Source organism: Phacochoerus africanus, chromosome 11, assembly GCF_016906955.1.
Source record: "Phacochoerus africanus isolate WHEZ1 chromosome 11, ROS_Pafr_v1, whole genome shotgun sequence".
In the NCBI taxonomy this organism is placed as follows: Eukaryota; Metazoa; Chordata; class Mammalia; order Artiodactyla; family Suidae; genus Phacochoerus; species Phacochoerus africanus.
Genome location: NC_062554.1, coordinates 91,575,227 through 91,591,635, shown reverse-complemented (window position 1 = coordinate 91,591,635; position 16,409 = coordinate 91,575,227). Strand labels below are relative to the sequence as shown.

At 40.4% G+C, this 16,409-nt stretch overlaps 1 protein-coding gene across 4 annotated transcripts in view; it reads left to right on the top strand.

The window, feature by feature from the left end:
• The window catches only part of IGF2BP3 (insulin like growth factor 2 mRNA binding protein 3), a 167,181-nt gene that overhangs the window by 101,172 nt on the left and 49,600 nt on the right, over positions 1-16,409 (top strand). For all 4 annotated transcript variants that reach the window (XM_047752031.1, XM_047752032.1, XM_047752030.1 and 1 more), the window contains 2 exons: positions 10,259-10,310; positions 10,404-10,467. In XM_047752031.1, the coding sequence (XP_047607987.1) occupies positions 10,259-10,310; positions 10,404-10,467 (116 nt within the window). The remainder of the gene's footprint in view (positions 1-10,258; positions 10,311-10,403; positions 10,468-16,409) is intronic.

The window sequence follows — 16,409 nt, the reverse complement described above, 5'->3', positions numbered from 1 at the left end:
GTTGCAAGTTGAATTCATTACCTTTCCTGGGTACTTCCAATGCCACAGTTGTGGTTGAAAAAGGAAAAAAAAGTAAAAAAAAAATAATTTCGATATTTTACTTAAGCCAGTATACCTAAGATATTAAAATTTTAGCATGTAGTCAGTATTTTAAAAATTGAGATTTTAATTTTTTTTGCACCAAGTATTCAGAATCTGTGTTTGTTCTACATTTTAGCACATCTTAGATGTGGATTAGCCACATTTCAAGTGCTTAATAGGCACATGTAGCCAGTGGCTGTGACACTGGATGATGCAGGTCTAACTATGATGAGAACAGTTGGAAATAAAAATGAATGTGGGGAGACAACTGAGAAGCATGTTGCTATAGTCCAGAGAGAAATGTAGAGGCAGGAGAGGAAGCCACTGGCAGGCCCAGTGCAATGGGTAGGAGTAGCAATTTGTAGGTGGACTTGTATTGAGCTTGAGGGAGATGCAGAAGCAATGATCAAGGCTGAATGCAAGGTTTCTGGCATATGGAACTGTCGATGGTGTTGCCACTCACTGTGAAATGTAGTGGCAGAGGAGAAGGGAACTCAACATTGGGCTTAGTCAGATCTCAGGCATTGCCTGAATAAGGTCCCTCCTAGTGCTCCTCTTGCTCCATGGCTCTGAGGTCTGTGTGAGTGGATGATAACTTGGACTTTTCCCTGTCTGGGTTGCTCTGCTCACATGATTTTATGGAATCCTAAATTATAGTTTCCTCCTCATGTTAGAGGATGTAGCTTGTGAAAGGTGAGGACGGCTAGAGAGTTGTGAGCTCTGGAAAGTGAGTGTGTTACCCTGAGGCTGAGATTCCCTCTGTGTTGTGTTGTTTTGCCCATGCCTGTGGCATGTGGAAGTTCCCAGGCCAGGGATCTAACCTGCACTACCTCCAGATCCTTAACTCTCTGAGACACCAGAGAACTCCACCTCAGGATTTTATCATTGATGAAGATGCACGAAGTGGCTCGTGGGTTGTTGGTGATCTGGTCTGTGTAAGAGTTGACCTTCTCAAGTTGAAAGTCCTTTTCAGAGAGAATGGTTTGAATGTTATCTAAGTAATTGTACTGGTAACATTTTAGAAAAAGAAGGTGTGTGTGTGTGTGTGAGAGAGAGAGGGACCCGGTCACTTTGCTGTACAGTAGAAAATTGACAGAACACTGTAAACCAACTATAAGAAAAAATAAAAATCATTAAAAATTTTAAAAAAATTTAGAGAAATCTACTTTAAGATGGATATTTTTAAAAACTACCTTGGGGAAGAGTTCCCATCGTGGCTCAGCAGTACTGAACACGATTAGTATCCACGAGGATGTGAGTTCAATCCCTGGCCTCACTCAGTGGATTAAGGATCCGGTGTTGCCGTGAGCTATGGTGTAAGTCACAGACGCAGCTCAGGTCTGGCATTGCTGTGTCTGTGGTGTAGGCTGGTGGCTCCAGCTCCCTATTCGACCCCTAGCCTGGGAACCTCCATATGCCGTAGTTGTGACTCTAAAAGACAAAAAAACAAAAAAACAAAAAACAAACTACCTTGGGAGGTCCCATTGTGGCTCAGTGGGTTAAGAACCCGAAGATGTTGTCTCTGTGAGGATGAGGGTTTGGTCCCTGGCCTTGCGCAGTGGGTTAAGGGTCCAGTATTGCCTCAGATGCAGTGTATTTTGCAGATACAGCTCCATTTTGACCGCTGGCCCAGGGACTTTCACATGCTGCAGGTGCAGCCTTAAAAAGAAAATTTAAAAAAACTACCTTGTATTTGAAATTTGTGCCAGTATTTATTAGAAGTGCTATTGGGACGTTCAGTATAGAATTGTTTTTTGTTTATTACTGTAGCTGGCTTTCTAATAGATGTAAAAGAACAAAGTTCCTGGGATGGTTTTAATCCATATCTGGCAACAACTGGTTCTTCTGTAAAATGTGTTGAGCTGTATTTGTAGGAAGTTCCCTTCATCTCCACCTTTCTGGTGGCTTTTCTCCTGCTCCTATTGAAATGAGGAATGATCAGAATGACTGCTTTCTTACAACCCCTCCTCAAAGTCTCGGTCTGGTTTTAGTATTTGGGAGGTTATTGGTGTGTATGTGTGTGCATGCGCAGTCATGCTTATGAGCAAAAGGTCTTTTGGGACAGGAGAGTGCTAAGTATCCTGCTTTTAATTTTATTGTAATTTCATCATTTTCATAATGCTTATGACTTCCTACTTCCACATGTTTTTTATATGAATTCATGATAAATACCTATTTGCTTATATTACTATGGACTGTTTCTTTGTTTGTTTGTTTGTTTTGTCCTTTTGCCTTTTCTAGGGCCGCTTCCTGCAGCATATGGAGGTTCCCAGGCTAGGGATCTAATCGGAGCTGTAGTCACTGGCCTACACCAGAGCCACAGCAACTTGGGATCCAAGCCACATCTGCGAGCTACACCATAGCTTACGGCAACGCTGGATCCTTAACCCACCGAGCAAGGCCAGGGATTGAACCTACAACCTCATGGTTCCTAGTTGGATTCGTTAACTACTGCGCCACTATGGGAACTCATATTACTATGGACTTTTGAATGAATCTGGAATTTGTTTCTTTGCTCTTAAGGTAAAAACTCTTCTGTGGCTTCTTCTTAACTCCTTACCTTTTTTTGTTCCTCACTAAGTATTTGGTTCATGGATAACTTAGACATAGTCCCTTCTCTTAAGAAGTTGAGAGGCTAGTGCAGCCCTATTCAGAGGTGCTACACTGAATGGGGTGCCTAAACTATAATGCCCAAACCTGTAACATCACCTTCTGAAACACATCAGGCCAATAATGAGGCCTTGGAATCTATGATCAAATATGTATTAAAAATTATGTGAAGCATGGAAGCCTATTAGGCTGTTAGGCATAGGTTACTTGTGACACACCTGACAGATAATCACATCACTGTTAATAATCACTAGTCTAGTGGGAGGATAAAGATCAGTGAAGAGATGATAAAATTACATTGCTTTCATTTCCAGGACTCTGTAAGCTCAGGTGCTATGGAAACGGGGGGCACTTGATGCAGCCTTAAGTGTATGACTGGAGCATAGGTATGAGGGAATGATAATGAAGATGATGGGAGAGGTAGGCAGTACCAGATCATTGATGACTTCCTACATCATGTGCAAGTTTGGCATTTTTGAAGACACTAAAGAATAGTAACTTCTGGAGTTCCCTGGTGGCTGTGAGTGGATTAAGGATTCACTGCTGTGGCATGGGTTCCATCCCTGCCTGGCCTGGGAACTTTTGCATGCTGTGGGGGCAGCCAAAAAAAAAAAAAAAAAGCATAGTAACTTCTAGCAGGAAAATAGTCATGGGGTGGTGGGCTGCAGACAAGGATGGATGTCAGTTAGACCCTTGGTTCAGATGATTCAGAGGTGATGGGACCTAAGCAGTGGGTATAAAGAATAAGTTATCAGTAGATTTATCTGCAGAGCACGGATTATTCCATACCCGTAGAGGATCAGCTGAAATATACCTGGTTTAGTGAGGGGAAGGGCGATTTCTGGGGAGAGGAACTCTGATAATGTATAGGGTCCAAAGATAGTTTTGGTTCTTTATTTTGGTATTTTTGTGTGTGAATAAACTAGGCTACTGGATTTTAAGAGGGACAGGTAAAAACTTAATCGTGATGGTTTCCCAAATGTGTACATATTGGCAAAACTGTTCAAATGTTGTGCAGTTCATTGTGTTTCAATCATGATTTTTTTTATGGCTGCACAACAGCATTTGGAAGTTCCTGGGCAACACGTTGAATTGGAGCTGCAGCTGCTGGCCTACGCCATAGCCATGGCAGTGGCATGGATTCAATCCCTGGCTTCAAAACTGCATTTGTGACCTGTACCACAGCTTGGGGCAATGCTGGATCTTTAAGCTACCGAGGCCAGGGATAGAACTCACATCCTCCCAGGATAATGTTATGTCCTTAACCTACTGAGCCACAATGGGAAATCCCAATAATGCTTTTTAAGGTTTAAAAAAAAAAAAAAAGAGGCCATTATGTAGTAATATTGATTTTAGTTTTTTTTTTTAATTTATTTTTTTTAGCTGCCTCATGGCATGCAGAAGTTTTTAGGCCAGGGATTGAATCCATGCCACAGCAGTGACAATGCTTGATCCTTAACCCCTTAGGCCACCAGGGAACTCCTTATCGTAGTGATTTTTAATTGCTTTATTAGAATATAATAAATGTACTATATAATTTACCCAATGAAGGTGCATGGTTAAGTTTTTTTTAGTATATTAATAGATATGCTGCCATTACCACAGTCAGTTTTCATCACCTCAGAAAGAAGCCTTCTGACCTCCCACCTTCACCAGCCCTATGTAACCACTACTTTTTGTCTTGAGAGTTCTCCATAATGGTGGATGTTTCATATGTGATATGAAATTTCATATATGATATGGTCTTTGGCGACTGGCTCCTTTCATTTAACATAAGTTGTCCAAGGTTCGTCCATGTTGTAGCAATGTGTTGGTACTTCATTCCTTTTTATGGCCAGATGATACGCCATTGAATGGCTGTACCGCAATTTGTTTGTTCATCCATTGATGCACATTCCCATTGTTTCTACTTCAGGCTATTATGAACGATCTTAATTCTTAACACTATCTGAAGGAAAGTGATGATTTTTGCATTTATCATGTGATTCTTTCTTTGCTATTTTTACACTTGGGTGAATTTTTCTTTTTTCTTTCTTTTTCATTTTCTCTCTCTCTCTCTCTCTTTTTTTTTTTTTTTGCTTTTTAGGGCCACACTCGCGGCATTTGGAAGTTTCCAGGCTAAGGGTCAAATTGGAGCTGCAGCTGCCGGCCTGCAACGCAGGATCCAAGCCACATCTGCCGCATACGCTACAGCTCCTGGCAATGCGGGATATTTTAACCCACTGATCGAGGTCAGGGATCAAACCCACATCCTCATGGATACTAGTCAGGTTCTTCATCTGCTAAGCCATGATGGGAACTCCAACTTGGGTGAATATATTTATTGTTATTTTTACTTATTTATTTATTTGTTTTTAAAGGAGCTGTCTTTATTTATTTTTATGTATTTTTTTATTTTTTGTCGTTTTGCCTTTTCTAGGGCCGCTTACTGCGGCATATGGAGGTTCCCAGGCTAGGGGTCTAATCACAGCTATAGCCACCGGCCTAACGCCAGAGCCACAACAACGTAGGATCCAAGCCGAGTCTGCAACCTACACCACAGCTCACGGCAACGCCGGATCCTTAACCCACTGAGCAAGGCCAGGGATCGAACCTGCAACCTCATGGTTCCTAGTCAGATTCATTAACCACTGAGTCATGACGGGAACTCCCAAGGATGAAGGTTTTTAAAAGAGTGTTGAACATTTGGGATTTCTAAGTCCTCAATATATAAAAAGGAGAAATTCTACCAAGACATTTCCTCCAAGGCTTCAATTTCCCATCTTTCTCCTTCATTGGAATTTAAACTATGCAAGCATGAGAGTTCCCCCTGTGGCACAGTGGAAACGAATCTGACTAGAATCCATGAGGAGGCAGCTTCAATCTCGGGCCTTGCTCAGTGGGTTAAGGATCCGGTGTAACTGTGAGCTGTGGTGTACGTCAGCAGCTGCAGCTTCTACTCAGCCTCTAGCCTGGGAACTTCCATGTGCTGCAGATGCAGCCCTAAAAAGCAAAAACTAAACAAAAACTTTCTAAGCACAGAGAAATGTTTCCTTTTTGGCTTGAGTAAAATAAATTCATTTAAGAATAAGATTTGGAGTTGTTAAGAGATTTGTGAAAAGGTTGGAAATGCTTAGTGGAAGTATTTTTGTTTTTGCAACTTTTAAACAAGGACATTGAAAAGAAACATTTTTGGCTGAGCTAGATAGGAGAAGTAGAAATACATGATGATCTAGAAATGGAGAGGAGACAAGAACCTAGGGGTGGGTGGTTTATGTGACAGATGACAGGAACATTTGTCTTGTCTTCCTGCTGAATGCAGGATGAGTCAAAACATCAGCACTTATCAAGTGTAAGTTATATTTACTTTTTTTTAAATTTAATTTTATTTTTTTGTCTTACAGTTCCACACCTGTAACATAAGGAAGTGCCCTGGGCTAGGGGTGGAATCAGAGTTGTAGAGGCCAGCCTGTTCCATAGCCACAGCAATGTGGGCTCTGAGCAGTGTCTGCAACCTGCACCACATCTCATGGCAATGCCGGATCCTTAACCCACTGAGTGAAGCCAGGGATTGAACCTGCGTCCTCATGGATACTAGTTGGGTTCATAGCCCACTGAGCCACAACGGGAACTCCTGTATTTGCTTTTTGAGAGTTCAGTGGGATGGAGTGGCATGACACAGTTGGGTAGTCCTCCTTGATGTGGCAGATCCAGACAAATGCCTACTTAATAGATTGGAGAAAAACTAGTTATTACAGCATTGCTGAGTCATTTGTGAGTTGGATACCCTTTTGGGATTTGGGGATCTGACTGGATTATTGACAGTAAACAGACTTCCCCCATATCCCAGTTGTGATTACCCCAATAAAACCTTGAGATGGCATCAGAAATCCAGTGAAATCCTGAAGTTCCCATTGTGGTTCAGTGGAAAGGACTCTGACTAGTATCCATAAGGACGCAGGTTCAATCCCTGGCTTCACTCAGTGGGTTCAGGATCCGGTGTTGCTGTGAGCTATGGTGTGGGTCGCAGATCCTGCTCAGAGCCCACATTGCTGTGGTGTGGTGTAGGCTGGCATCTACAGCTCTGATTTGACCTCTAGCCAGGAACTTCTCTATGCCACGGGTACGGAAAAAAACCAAAAAGAAAAAAGAAAAGAAATCCAGTGGAATCAACTTAAGGTGTCTAGGTTAAAACTCCCTAAGTTGTGCTGTTAAATTGTTCTCAACCAGGTACCAAGATGATTGATTTTAGAGTTTAGTTTATTGAAATATAATTTATATACAATAAAACATACCATTGTCAGTGTGTAAGACTAGTTTCTAATTTCTAGAGATTAAACACATGGGATGGTTGGCAAATATTATTATCATTACTTAGAATGTTTAACTCTTAGAAACAATTTTTTTTGAACCTACTAAACTTTATATATGTGGTGAAAAACTTGGTCATTTCTTCAATTTAAGTTAAAAATTTACTTGTATCATTTATGCCTTTGTCTATGTGTATATATTGACATATAAATATATGTGTATATTTGTGGTTATACATACATAAATTACATTGATACATTTATATATCATTTTGCCAGGCACCTTTTGGAGAACATTGGTTTCAACGGCATTATTGCAGCTTTAGTCAACATTGTTTATAAATCATAGGTATTTAACTTTTGTAGTGTTCTCTCTGTAATAATAAAAGTTTATGTACTATAAGCCAAAATATGTGGAGAATAATGCATTTAATGAACAAATTACTTTTAGGTAGAATTAAGGATGATGTTTATTTAAATTTACATATTACATTGGCACTTGGCCCGTACTTCCTACATGCCTCCTCCACCATCTCCAGCTGCCTCTATACTCCTGCCCCTCAAGATACCCAAGTTGCTATAAAGCTCTACTATTAGCGTGGCTTTCATTTAAAAGCTAAATTTTAGGGAGTTCCCATCGTGGTGCAGTGGTTAATAAATCCAACTAGGAACCATGAGGTTTTGGGTTTGATCCCTGGCCTTGCTCGGTGGGTTAAGGATCTGGCGTTGCCGTGAGCTGTGGTGTAGGTCGCAGATATGACTTGGATCCCGCGTTGCTATGGCTGTGGTGTAGGCTGGCAGCTACAGCTCCGATTAGACCCCTAGCCTGGGAACCTCCGTATGCTGTGGGAACGGTTCTAGAAAAGGCAAAAAAAGCTAAATTTTAAATGGTAGATGTACCATATTTTAAAAGATATACCTTTAAATGCCTTGTTAGAATTCTGTTAATTTACAAAAAAACTTTTGGTATTAATTTTATGCTTTAAAAATGTAAGTAGATTGCTGTTTAAAGTTTTTTTAAGTTATTACATGTGTATCATCTATTTGGATGGCCTTGTGAAAGGTTTTCGATTTTTTGGCCTTTATAAAATATGTCTGTTATCAACATTATGTGCACAGCAAATTCACCTCTAAAACAAGTGGAGCACTGTTACTTATAGGGTACTGTTCCTAATAAGTTATACTAATATTTCCTCCTGAGAAGTATTCACTTCATTTATGAAATATTCAAATGTCTTATTGTGTGTGTATATTTTAGGTGCTGGGGATAGTATCGTATACCAAAAATTCCAGTTCATGTGGAACATGAATTCTAACGGCTGACATAGACAAATGAAATTTTATATAGTCAGTTAACTATTCAGAATTTAAAGTAAAAAATTAAACTTTTTTTTTTTTTTGGTCTTTTTTAGGGCTGCACCTGTGGTGTTTGGAAGTTCCCAGGCTAGGGTTTGAATTGGAGCTGTAGCTGCCGACCTGCACCACAGCCATAGCAACACGGGTTCCGAGCCGCGTCTATGATCTATACTGCAGCTCATGGCAATGCTGGATCTTTAACCCCCTGAGTGGGGCCAGGGATCAAACCCGCATATTCTTGGTTACTATTCGGGTTCATTACCACTGAGCCACAACAGGAGCTCCCAAAAAGTTAAGCTTTAAAATTTAAACTGTAACTATAATTTGAGATAGGGATCAGTGTACTTCCAGGCCTCACACAAAGGAAACATACTGTGTTAGAACTTAACTATGAAAATGCTAACTATACCATTTACAAATAGGTGTTAACCTTACTTTAAAAGGAAAAAATAAAATTCATCTCCAGAGAAACTTTGCTATAGTTTTCAGTCTGGACTCGGCAGACAAAATAAAAGCTTGAAAGGTACCCCATAAAATAAACATTCCTTTGAAGAAATTACTTAAAATTAAGTAGGAAAGTACCCCAAAACCTTATTTAGTAGGAGTTCCCTGGTGGCTCAGTGGAATAAGGATCTGGTGTTATCACTGCTGTGGCTCTGGTTACAGTTGTGGCATGAGTTCACTCTCTGGCTCAGGATCTCCTGCATACTGAGGTCACAGCCAAAGTAAAACAAGTTATTTAGTGTGCTTCTTAATGGTTTACTGTGTACTGGGGGAGGGGGTGTGTGTGTCAGGAAACATTCTTAAGGGACTGTCCTTCAAATTTTGCAATTAAATTGATGAATACATGATTCACTATAAATCAACAGAAGCTTATTTTGTTTTACTTTTCAAGAAAAACTTGTTACAGTTCTTGAAGTGAAAGATGGTTGAATTTGGTTTATACCATGAGATGTACTCCTGCAGTTTATACTGCAATAACATTTAGTTACTGTTTTAATAGCTTTTCTTTAGAATAACATGCATGTGGAGTAATGCAGCTACAGGAAAGAGTTTCAAGTTGTACTTTTTCCAAACCAGTGTAAACTGAGAAATGTGTACTTCTTTTTATACTTTCTTTTTTTTGATCTTTGTAGGGCCACACCTGTGGCACATGGAGGTTCCCAGGCTAGGGGTCCAATTGGAGCTGTAGCCACCGGCCTATACCAGGGCCACAGCAATGAGGGATCTGAGCCTTGTCTGCAACCTACACCACAGCTCAAGGCAACGCAGGATCCTTAACCCAGTGAGTGAGGCCAGTGATTGAACCTGCGTCCTCATGGATGCTAATTGGGTTCATTAACCACTGAGCCACAAAGGGAACTCCTCCTTTTTATACTTTCTACCATCCAAGTATTGATCAACCAGTTAGGTCAGTCTTTAATTCAAGACTCCAGGTAGATATCTTTGTTTATTTTCCTGATCTGCCTTGAGACTAGTCTGTTTTGATATATCTGTTATAGCTGTAAAAGGAAGTTCTTTGAAAAGGAACATCTGAAAGATAAAACCTAACTTGAGCCCTTGTCTAATGATTTGCTATGCCAGGAGGAAGAATGACAATGTGTTGGCTATGTATGTATGAGAAATAAATACTTCTTTGTCCTCTAACCTTAGGAACCAGCACTGCAGCTTTGAACACTTACTCTGAGTCCCTCTACTTGGTTAGATGATCTTGAAGTCAGGGATCTCATGACAGGCAGGAGAGAAAAACCCACTGTATGCTTTCTGTGGGGCTCTTCTCTCACTTCTACCCAAATTCCAGTTAATTTGGGGGAGGAGTTTCATTTCCATCCTAGTCACGAGGTGATTTTAAAACATATTCCTGCCCTCAAGAAAAACGCGGGAAACTGAAACTTTGTAATTTTCTCTCCACCTCCTGATAGGTGCTGGATGGTTTACTAGTCCAGTATGGAGTGGTGGAAAGCTGTGAGCAAGGTACACATCTTCTCAATTGCTTTCAAATTTGTAAAAGGAAGAAAGTACAGAGAAAACTAACATTTTTTTTTCTTCATTTTTTTCTTTCTCTAGTGAACACTGACTTGGAAACCGCAGTCGTAAATGTAACCTATTCCAGTAAGGAGCAAGCTAGACAGTAAGCAGTTTGAAATTTGTCTCTGCAATAACCTCGGTTCTATATAGTACTTATATTTGGAGCTCGTGGGTAGTGGACAAAAACTTTATTTTGCCAAGTTTGACTTTGCAATTCTTTGTAAGTTTGATTGTCTGGTAAGAATCTTCATTGGTTAAGGTTTTATCACATTTTCAATGTATCTTTAATGCCAATAATAGAATGATATACTATCAAGCTGAATTATGTCCATTTTGCAAAAAGCTCTGGGCCTGAGTGTCATTGCCAAGTTACACAAAGACTTTTTTTTGGTATGATACATACATTGTCGCTGTTTTACCCAAAGCTGGTAAATTGATCATAGGTTAAACTAACAGCAGTGTTACATGTTTAAGTTTCCTTATTCACCGATTTTTCTAACGATTACTGCTGTCATTTAGGACATGCAGACATTGGACTAAGGGATATGGTGGAAAAAGTACATTCTGGTGCAATAGACAGGCAGAGTGTCACAGATCAAAAAATCTCCCCTAGGAAATGATAATTCTGCAGGCTTTGGTGTAATCTAATGCACTGATGATGGGATCCTCATTCCCTCTCTCTTCTGGTCAAATAGCTGCCTTTGACCGATCTGCCCAAAACACATGGAGGAATAGCGGTTAAGGTGCCCAGCAGGGCTGAGTGTCCACAGACCATGAAGTCTGAACCACCTCCAGCTAAAGTGCAGGGGGGAACAGACTGTCCTTTGTGTGGGAAAGGCAGGACCATGGTAGCTGACCCTGAGCTGTAAAGGGGAAAGGCAGAGCCAGCAGAAAGAGTGGGGATAGAGCTAGGCTACCAAGGGCGGTACCTACACATGAAGGGACTGTGGAAAGGAAGATAGGGCTGGGAGGGAGATGGAAATTTGCATAACACAAGTGAAACTCTATTTTTTTTTAATTGGTAATATTCACATGGTTCAGAATTTTAAATGTCTAAAGATCTCCTTCCTAGTGTCATCCCCAGTTACCTTTTACAGAGGTAGATAACCTTAGGGAAGACTAGTACATGTGTGTATTCTTCCTTTTTTTTTTTTTTTTTAACACAAATGATACCAAAACATTTGAGTGTTTTATACATGTGAATACATCTTTTATAGGTGCACAGAATTTGACTGTATGAATATGGAATGACTTAGTCCCAAATTGGATATTTAGGTCTCTTGGAGTTAGGAACAGTGGTGTAGAGAGTTTATTTTTGCAAGTGTGTGAGTAGAGACATAGATTAAATTTCTAGATGTAGATTTGCTTAGTCAAGATGGATACGCATTTAAAAAATTTTGTTGGGGAGTTCCCTTCATGGCTCAGTGGTTAATGAATCCGACTAGGAACAGTGAGTTTGTGGGTTCGATCCCTAGCCTTGCTCAGTGGGTTAAGGATCCTGCATTGCTGTGAGCTGTGATGTAGGTCACAGACGCGGCTCAGAACCTGCGTTGCTGTGGCTCTGGTGTAGGCTGGTGGCTATAGCTCCGATTAGACCCCTAACCTGGGAACCGCCATATGCCTCGGTTGTGGCCCCAGAAAAGACAAAAAAAAAAAATAATAATTTTGTTGGATATTGATGAACTATCCCTTATACCGCTTGAGCTAGTTTAAATTCCTTTCAACACTGTGTGAAAGTCCATGTCTCTGTAATTCTCCCTAATACAGGGCTTTATCAAACTTTGCCCATCAAGTGAGTGAAAAGTAGTATCTGATCATGTTAATTTCATTTTTTTTTCCTCAGGAGCAAGACTCAGGATTCACTTTTAATGTTTTAACATTAGAGTCTTAATACATTTTATTTATTTATGTATTGTCTTTGGTTTATTTCACTTAGTATGATAATCTCTAATTCCATCCATCTTACTGCAAATGGCATTATTTCATTCTTTTTTTATGGCTGAGTAATATTCCAGACATATACACATCCCCCACATCTTCCTTACTCAGTCCTCTGTTGAGGAATATTTAGGTTGCTTCCATGTCCTGGCTATTATAAATAGTGCTGCTGTGAACATAGGGGGTGCATGTATCTTTGAATTATAATTTTCTCCAGATAAATGCCCAAGAGTGGTATTGCTGTTATATGGTAATTCTGTTTTTAGTTTTTTAAACTAAACTTTTACTTATTAATGTAAATGAAAATATCAACCAACATCCACATCAAAACTCCACTCAGAGCTTACTATTAAACACAGCCCAGCAAACCATTGCCCCTCCCCCTTGTGGGCCTATAGATCTGGCCCCAGGTGCCTTGCTTCCTAACACCATATTCTGCATCTAAGATCCAGTCACACTGATCTTTGTTGAGATTCTTCCCTGCCCCCCACCAAATACCAAGTTCTTCCTACCTGTAGTTCTCAACATTTATCTGTTGGAAATTTCTTCCCATGGATTTCTGCTTAGCTGGCTCCTCATCATTCCAGTCTCAGATCAAATGTCCCCTAAGAGAGACTTTCTCTGAGTAAAGTAACTCTTTCTTCCTAGGTCCTGTCCTCATTATCCCATTTTGTTGGTTTCTCTGCATTGCATCACATTAATTTACAGGTTAATTGGCTTCCTCCTGACCCCATAACAGGAAATTCACTAGAGCCATGGCTTGTCTGTTTTCAGTGTATCCTTTGCATTTGGTACAGTGCCCAGCACATAGTAGGCACTCAGTGAATAATTTTTAGCTAATCATAGTCTATTTAATTAGAGACTATTACGTCAGGCAACAATCTCAGGCTTATTTCTATCACTTTAAAAAAAAAATTTTTTTTTTTTTTGGTCTTTTTAGGGTTGTATCCGCAGCATATGGAGGTTCCCATGCGAGGGGTCTAATCAGAGCTGCAGCTGCCAGCCTACACCACAGCCACAGCAACACAGGATCTGAGCCCCCTCTGTGATCTACACCACAGCTCATGGCAACACCAGATCCTTAACCCACTGAGCGAGGGCAGGGATCGAACAACCCTCAACCTCATGGTTCCTAGTCGGATTTGTTTCCACTGCACCATGGTGGGAACTCCTCTATCACTTTTAAATAAGCATAGCTAATAAGGGAAAATGCAAGTGGGGCAGGACTCTCCACCCACAGAACTTCAGCTCCAGTCTTGGACACTGCTGCCCAGGGCATCTTTTCTTCCTCTACTCTTCCTTGCTTCTTCTCTTTAATATGTTTTAAAATATTATATTTTTCCTTCATTTGTTTAAAAATGTTAACAGTTTATTATGAGGGTATTACAGAATAATATGAATTGTAAAATAAACTGATTTCTTACAAACTTTATTCTTGATTGAAGAATAAAGTTTGTAAGAAATCAGTTTGTACAATTATCATAGAAGAGGAAGGACAAGAAAATTTCAGGTGGATTGAAGGGTAAAAGTGAGTGATGAGAACAGAGAAGCTCCATTCATTTACATGTTCTAGTCGTTACAAAGATCTGTAATGAATACTTGGTAGAGCTACCTCTATTAGATGGAAAATAAGTGATAGCATGGGAAACCCAAGGATATTTGGATTTTGTCAGAGGCCTGTGTTAATTGCCTTATTTGACAATTTATGAGAGGCAAGCTAGGTAAAGAGGGAACATGCTTAACACTGAAGTAGTTGTGTGGGAGAACGCATGTTGGGTACATACCTACAGAGCTTGGAGGAGACTTAAAGTGAACTTTAATAGGGACATTTGACATTATCAACTCCACCCTGCTTTAAAAAAATTCTAAAGCATTTAGAGTATAAGCACAGGAAGAGCAGACTGCTAGTCAGGGCAGAGCTTCTTCTACACATACTCCTAACAAGATAGCAAGCTGAATGTGAGGGTCTTTTCATTCTGAAAGTACTTCGTGGTGGTTGTTAGAGGTTGTTTGGGTCCTGTTTTGTTTTGCTTTGTTTTGGCCACTCGTAGGGCATGTGGAAGTTCCTGGGCCAGGTATCGAACCATGCCACAGCAGTGGCCTGGGCTGCTGCAGTGACAGTGCTGGATACTTAACCCACTGTGCTGCAAGGGAACTCCTATCAGGTCCTGCTGATCGCGAGGGAGGAAAAGACTGTTAGGAATTGATAGTTTAGGTAATTATATAATAGAAACAAATTGGGCATTTCAGTGAGGGAAATAGTCATCATGTCCTTTATTCTGAGAGTCAATCCGTTAACATTTATTGAGAACCAACTACTGACCAAAAGTTGCCAAAGGACTGAAAGGCCAAATCTCTGTCCTCAAGAATGTGCCTCCCAGTGCTGACAGAGTATTTGGAGAGGGATTACCTGATTTAATTATTGTCCAAGTTGAGTTTCCATCTAAGAATACTGGATTTTCTCTCTTGAGAATTCCAGAAATCACAGAGAATTAGAAAATAAGTGGGTATTTAGAGAAAGTTAATAGATTTAAAGAATGGACAGATGAGTTTTGTGTGCAATGTTATGAAAATGGTTTATTACAAATTTCTAGTAAGTTTTTAGAAAAATATGTCAAGTACATTATCATTCTCTGAGAATTTTGTCTGAGAGACGTTGTGTGTACTGGAGAAAGCATGGGCCCTTGGGTTGACTGTCCAAGCTCTGAGTGTCACCTTGACCTCTCTGAGCTTCAGTTTTCCAGCTACAAAATGAGAGTTGATAAAAAAACTCATAATCAGGCATATTTATAGGCAATGGTCTTATCAAATGGCCTGGTACCCACTGAATAATAATTTTTGTTTAACCCACTGGTTTGGGGCTGCCTGTAGAGCAGCTGAAAGTGGAGCTGATATGGAGGAGGCTGGTCCATCCAGGCACTTGGTCCACTGAACCCTGCGAGCCCACTCTCTGAGCTCCAGCAAGAATGTCTGCTGCCTGCGCTGACGTGGCATTTCTTCTTGCCCTTCCCTTGGCAGCCATCCGAAGCTTACTTTAGGTGACAAGGGCTGAGTCGACATTCTCAGCTGTCTTCTCTTTTCCCCTTAGCATCTGGAGTCTCTGTAACTGGGATGTGCATGTGCGAGTATAGCATGAGGCTTAAGAGGATACATTCCAAAATCCGATTCCATGGGATGGACTCCCTGTGCCACTTTTATGGCTGTGACTCTGGTTAGGTTCATCTGTCTTAGCACAACCCTGTCTGTAAAATGGGAATAACTATAGTCTTCAACTCATTGAGGCTGTTGAAGGAAACTAATACAATGCTTCAAACACTTAGCAAAATACATAAAAGGTAGTAAGAGCTCCTAAGTTAGCAGCTATTAGGTATTTTTCCCTAGCATTTTTCACTGCTATTGATAACACTCTATTACCATTCAAGGTACTTCATTTCAGATGACTGGCCACTGACACTCAGGAGTAAGGGACCTAGTTGAAAAGCCTTCTTTTTTACTTAAAGCTCTGTGAGTGACACTTTTAAGAGGATTCCTCAATAAAGCTATGTCTCTAAGACAAAATTTAACATGGAAATTCCTTCTACCTTGTGGCTAAGAAAAATCAAAGGTTAATAGTGTCAGTATTACTAGGAAATGCATTTGTTTTAGCCTTAAGCCTCAAATTATTTATTAAAATAATAAATGAGTAAAGACACTGACAACTTAAATAAATTTTTTTTTTTTTTTTTTTTTTGCTATTTCTTGGGCCACTCCAGCGGCATATGGAGGTTCCCAGGCTAGGGGTCGAATCGGAGCTGTAGCCACCAGCCTACGCCAGATCCACAGCAACACGGGATCCAAGCCGCGTCTGCAACCTACACCCCAGCTCACGGCAACGCCGGATCGTTAACCCACTGAGCAAGGGCAGGGACTGAACTCGCAACCTCATGGTTCCTAGTCGGATTCATTAACCACTGTGCCACGACGGGAACTCCTTAAATAAATTATTAAAACCAGAGGTATGTATTTAGAGTTTATTGTTCCTGGAAGCAAGAGAGTCTTGGGTCTCCTTCCATCTTCCAGGGTTGCTCAGATAACACTTTTAATTGGAAGATTTGTAACAGGTGACAA